The 6,064-nt window shown below is 38.8% G+C and overlaps 1 protein-coding gene across 1 annotated transcript; it reads right to left on the bottom strand.

Annotated features, from left to right (window-relative positions):
• Positions 1–1,622: 1,622 nt before the first annotated feature.
• Positions 1,623–2,582, bottom strand: LOC108801470 (olfactory receptor 5B12-like). The gene has a single exon (XM_018573355.1). The coding sequence runs from the start codon at positions 2,580–2,582 to the stop codon at positions 1,623–1,625; it is 960 nt and encodes a 319-aa protein (XP_018428857.1).
• Between the last annotated feature and the right edge of the window lie 3,482 nt (positions 2,583–6,064).

The raw sequence follows: 6,064 nt of genomic DNA, 5'->3' as shown, positions 1-6,064 counted from the left end.
GTTGGCAAAGGATCTTGGGAGCAGGTGGTCTTGGAAGAGCGGAGGGGACAGTTAGGGTGATACTTTAAGATGAGTTTGGAGATAAAGCCGGGGGCAGAGTTGTGGATGGCTTTATAAGTGGTTGCTAATATTTCGAATGTTATCCTGTGGATGATTGGAAGCCAGTGAAGGGTTTGGCAGAGGGGGGTTGCAGACAATGAGTGGTTGTTGAGAGATAACAAGGGAGTGGATGAGTAGCTTTGTGGTTTCATTGGTCAGGAAGGGGCGTATTCTGGAGATGTTATAGAGGTAAAGGCGGCAGGATTTGGATAATGATTGGAACTGCCGCTGAAAGGTGAGGTCAGTGTCCAGGGTTACACCTAGCACCTTGGCTTGGGGGGAGGAAGAGATAGTTTTGTTATCAATCCCAATGGAAAAGTTGTGGGAGGGTGCACAGGGGGGAGGAAATATCATGAGCTCAGTTTTTAAAAGATTGAGTTTCTAAAAAGTAGTGTGACATCCTAACTTATATGTCAGCAAGTAAATTTGTGATGTGCAAGTACAGCAAATGGGTGAGCTGTGGGGTGGATAAATATATTTGTATGTCATTAGCATAGAGATGGTATTGAAAGCCATGCAATATTATCGACTGACCAATGGAGGCGGTGTAGCTAGAGAAAAGAAGGGGTCTAAGGACAGAGACTTCAGGGGAACCCATGGAAAGAGGAAGAGGAAAGGATGAGGTAGATTGCTAGGTGAATCTAAAGGAGCACTTAGAAAGGTAGGAGGAGAACCATGAGAGAGCAGAGTCTTGGAGGCCAAATGAGTGGAGTTTTGGACATTGCTTTTAGCAGTCATTAGTGAGTTGTAGCAGGGCAGATTCAGTGGAGTGTTTGGGGGTAAAAGCCAGACTGTAAGGGGTTGAGAGGCGAACAGAGGTAACGAGATTGGTCTGAGATTCTTCAGGTTGGAGAGGTTAAGTGAGGATTTCTTTGGTATGGGTTGACCAGTGCAAATTTTAGAGGGAAGGGGAAGTTGGAAGTAAAGAAAAGATTGTAGATGTGAGCAAAGAGTGTAGGATATAACAAGAGGGAGTAGTGGTGAGGGAACAAGGTCCAGGGGCAGGTGGTAAGGGAGGTGTCAGAGAAAAGATTTGCAGCCTCCTCTGTAGTGACAAAATCGAAAGAAGAAACTAATAAATATTGTGGTGGACCTGATGCAGTCATTGTTGAAAAACACTGTTATGTAAAATTAATGGCAATGTCCTGGGCAGTGAATGAGTTAGTGGGTGGAAGCGGTGGCGGGCAAAACATAACTATTAACTTTATAACTATTCAATTCAGTGCATTTGAACATGCAAGTGTTCAGTCCTAACTTTTCAGGACCGAATCTGCGATTTAGTGTTTTCTTGATCAAAAGAGCGATGGGAAATCAAAAATTTTATATAGCTGACACCAGAATAAGAACACCGGAAGAATGAAGTAAGGAGAAATCTAAATATAGGAACTTTAGTGGCTACTGTCATAGAGGGGACTTTCTATCACTTTGGAGAAATTAATTCTCACTACCTTTAATGTTTTGGGGGGTAACGGGATATCTCCCCAATGGAGAAAGTACTTCTATGTCTTTCTAAGATCTACAAATCAGGGTTTAGCTAAGATGATTTCTGTATTTTGTTTGGAAGAAATTCCTAAAAAAACACTTTGAAATGCTGTTCTAAGATCCTTGTTCCTCAGACTGTATATCAGAGGGTTGAGGAGCGGAACAATCACCGTGTAAAAGACAGACACCACTTTGTCAGCAGCAAAATGATTATAAGTTTTTGGGCGAAAATAATTAAACACAGTGGAGCAATAAAATATGAAGACCACTGTCAGGTGAGAGGAACATGTTAAGAAAACTTTACTCCTTTTACCTTTAACTTGTATTTTCAGGACAGTTTTGAATATAGAGACATAGGGAAAGATGGTCAGTGTTAAGGAACCAACTCCAAGGAAGCCACCCAAGACAAAGATGAGCAGAATGTTGATGTAGATGTCACTGCAGGAGATCTGTAACAACGGAGGAAGGTCACAGAAGAAACTTTCTATAATAGCTGACTCACAGAATGTTAAATGTAAAGCACAAAGTGTCTGAACTAAAGAATAGGAAGAACCGAGACCCCACACAATGGATGCCAACTGTACACACACTTTCCAGCTCATGATCTGTATGTAATGTAATGGCCGACAAATGGCTGTATATCGATCATAGGACATGACAGCCAACAGAAAAACCTCAGAGATGGCAAAGAATAAAAAGAAGAAGACTTGGGTTATACAAGCCGTTTTGGTAATCTTTCTTCTCTGGGTGAGAAGGTCAAATAACATCCGTGGGACGGTGACCGAGGAACAGAAGAGATCCAGACTGGCCAGGTTCCCAAGGAAGAAATACATAGGGGTGTGGAGGTGAGAGTCACTGACTATGAGGGAGATGATCAGCAAATTCCAGATTAATGTCAGAAGGTAGATGAGAAGGAAGAAGAGGAAGAGAGGGAGCTGAAGAGCCGGAATATCGGACAGTCCAGAGAGGAATAATTCATTCAGAATTGTCTGATTCCCCATTGTAATATTTTCATTCATAATTTTTATTAATGAGATTAATACAGAAAACACAATTCACCTCTTCAGTATGTTGTAGGACTTGATGTATGGGAATATAAAGTATCAAATATAAAAATTCAAAAATATAAAAATGTTGTGTTTTGGTGTAGAGAACATGAACCAGTTTTGCATTTCTATCAGCAATGCCAAATATTACAAAACATGATCAGAAATCTCCGACATTCATCAAATCACCGAGATGGAGAGAAGTCAGTGTGTGCTGCCGCATCAGAAATAATAATCTGACTTTTTATTTTCATTGGTGTTGTAGTTCTGGGAGTCCCAGCCGTAATAACAGGACCCTAAATTAGATTTAAAGAATTTGATGTAAAATACAATAATTACTACACAGGACAATATTCTGGAGATAAGAATATCTTCTACTGATCTCAAGGGGAGGCTGAGACTTGAAACAAGACATAGGGGTTGATTTACTAACCTTATAAACACACCACGAACGTGTATACACCTCTGCAGTGTGTTCCCTCCCAGCGTGATCTATGGGTGGAATCTAAACACCTTTGTAATGTGTACACACCCAGCAGGTGTGTTGTGCAAAGCCCTGAAGGAATTCCAAGGTGATGTTGTGTAAATTAGCTCTACGTTGTGTTGCTTGCGTTGATGAATGCAGGAATGTAAATGCATGAGCTAACCATTTTTGTCTAAACTGTGAAGCAGCATTATATATGCATCATGTGCATGATTTTTTCATATATGGCATTAGTGGAAATATGCTTTTAGAGACTTTTTGGTTGATAAATACGTTTTGCTGTGTGAAAATCACACACACCTGGTGTGTGTGTGTGTGTTTAGGTTAGTAAATCACCCCCTTTATCTCAGTGTCCTGTATAAGTATATGTTTAGTTTTGTTTAGGTTAGTAAATCACCCCCTAAGTCTCTCTAACAGAGCAATAGATTGCAGCAACAACATGACAGGGGTTCTTAGACTTCTCCACACCATCCAAATCTGAAAAAAAACATTTGGCTTGTCCAACACTATAAGTTTATTTCTACTTTTGCAGTCACATTTGGGAAAACCCCTCTGTATGTTTGTTCTGTTTTCCCATTCACGCAGCATACCGAAAACATATTTTTAAAAGCATATTTCTTACCTGTCAGGTGTTTTGCAGCAGGAAAAATGGCTGAATCCATGTTTTCCTGAGCACCTTCACAGTGACTTGGGACTGAAATGTGTGGATTGTGCTTCTATCATTAACTTCATTAACATACAATGCAGAAGCCAGGGTTGTCATCCTTTAATTATTTTTTTGGGGACAGACAGTGTTCAAATCTACTGTACAAATTATAATGAAACGAGCCAGCACAGTACAGACAGGGTTAGCTACCCCCTTCTAACATTACAAAGAAGGAGAAACAAGTTAAAATGTGAACCCTTAAGAAGTCTAGTAGTAACTCTGACCCAGGTAAAAACAATTTAAACAGCAAGAAGCATTTATTGTGGCTTATGAGATGTGAATGAAGACATGTAACACATATAACAGAGGTGTTATCCCAGTTTGGCTGTGAAAGTGGAAATACACTTTATGTAAAATGTAAATGAGTTTTGTGCATTGTTTATTATTTGTTGCAGCATACAAAGACACAACGGGGGGAATTTATCAAAACTGGAGCAGACAAAATCTGGAGAAGATTTGCACTGCAACCAATCAGCTTCTCTGTCTCATTTTCAAATCTTAACCTGGGCAAACTGAAGAGAGATGCTGATTGGTTGCCATGGGCAACTGTTCCAGATTTGGTCTGCTCCAGTGTTGATTAATTCCCCCCAATGTTTCAACGTTGCTAAATTTAACATAATAACACAAAGATGTACAAATATCAATACAAACTCTTTGCATCATGTGCAAATCTTTATTACATTGTTTTATCCTCTGAACAATTCACACAGAAAATAATAAACCCTGAGACAGGAAGTGACGTGATGTCTTTAATATATCAGCACTTTGCTATGGAAATAATATAAATAATGAATAAAAGATGTTATTCAGGAAATCCATTTTAATAGATTATTAATATAAAATGTGTGCTAGGTTTAGACTTGATAACAAATGTGTCTGTTTATCTGACCGGCATCCTAAAAGACTAAAAAGACATGTTAACAATGAGATTAAAGTTTTCCACATTATATATATATATATACACAGAACATACATGTAAATGAATTTTCATAGAATTGCTACAATTAGACCGTACGAGATGTATAAACAATAATGACTGAATTAAAAAAAAATGAAAAGCAAACCTGGATTCATCCCTCAGCGACACACAACAACGGCCTACTGATAACTGAGTAAATGTAAGTTGAATTTCTTCATTTTACTGACGTTTAAAATGTAATGTTTGGATGTGACAATAAAAAGAGGTGAAATTTGGGGCAACTGAGTGGAAAAATGGAAACACAATGAAAGGTAAAACCACAGGAAAGGTGAAAATAATAAAGAGTGGAGGAATCTGAGGAACATTCATCTTCCAGTTGGCCCAAATGTTGTTGCCCGTTTTGTCTGATTTAGAGTGATACAGAATATTATAGACATCTTCCATCACTAAAAAGAAAAGTCACGATAAATGACAAATGAAATGTTAAAAATTTGGAAAAGATTGGATATGTCAATAAAAAGAGGTGAAATGTGGGGCAACGGAGCAAAATGGAAACACACTGAAAGAAAAAATAAATACAGGAAACATGAATTGAAGAGTTTGGAGAAGGTCGGAGAAGTGAACAATCTAGGACAACAAATTCTCCCATTCATCTCACTTTCCAGATTAGCGATGTTGTCCTAGATTGTTCACTTCTCTGACCTTCTTCAAACTCTCCACCCTTTTGTGAATAACCCTGTTTGTTTTTTCCACCACTTATATCATTTTAAGCTTTGTGTGGACATTTATTTCTTCTGCAGCAGGTGAGCTATTGATATTGCATGCACTGTCATGTACATACTTGACACCATAGTGCACAACAACACATTACCTCCACTACTACAGAGGCCTATTTTTCCAGAACTCTCTCAGTGTTTACATAATGTGGAATGTTACCATGCCATCAGATCAGAGATGTTATCAGATTGGTCACCTGCTTAGTTCTAAATTGAAGTTTCAGACTGCGTCATTTAGTAAATAACCTATTCTGGACATGAAAGGAAGAGGAGGCAGCACTAACCCAGTGTAATATAAAAGGGTTTTATTAATATTCAAGTAATAGAAAATGCGCTTGCAGGAGGTTTGTCGAGACAGTTAATAGAATATTTTTTTTTTTGCTACAACATGCACATAATATGATCAAGAGGGTGCTTCTTATTTATCACAGTAAAAACAATGTTTCAGGGCACATGTGTAAGATATTGTTTTTAGCACTGTGGAATGGAACTCAGCTGCGGATAGCACATACATCCGGGGGGGGGGGGGGGGGTTTTTTGTCGCTCCCCCCA

The sequence above is a fragment of the Nanorana parkeri genome, unplaced genomic scaffold (assembly GCF_000935625.1).
Source record: "Nanorana parkeri isolate BGI_ZX_2015 unplaced genomic scaffold, ASM93562v1 scaffold2344, whole genome shotgun sequence".
NCBI classification, from domain to species: domain Eukaryota; kingdom Metazoa; phylum Chordata; class Amphibia; order Anura; family Dicroglossidae; genus Nanorana; species Nanorana parkeri.
This window is presented reverse-complemented; position numbering and strand designations above follow the sequence as displayed.

Coding starts and splice junctions, on each gene's coding strand:
- LOC108801470 (XM_018573355.1), bottom strand. CDS start 2,582: ATGGGGAATCAGACAATTCTGAATGAATTATTCCTCTCTGGACTGTCC.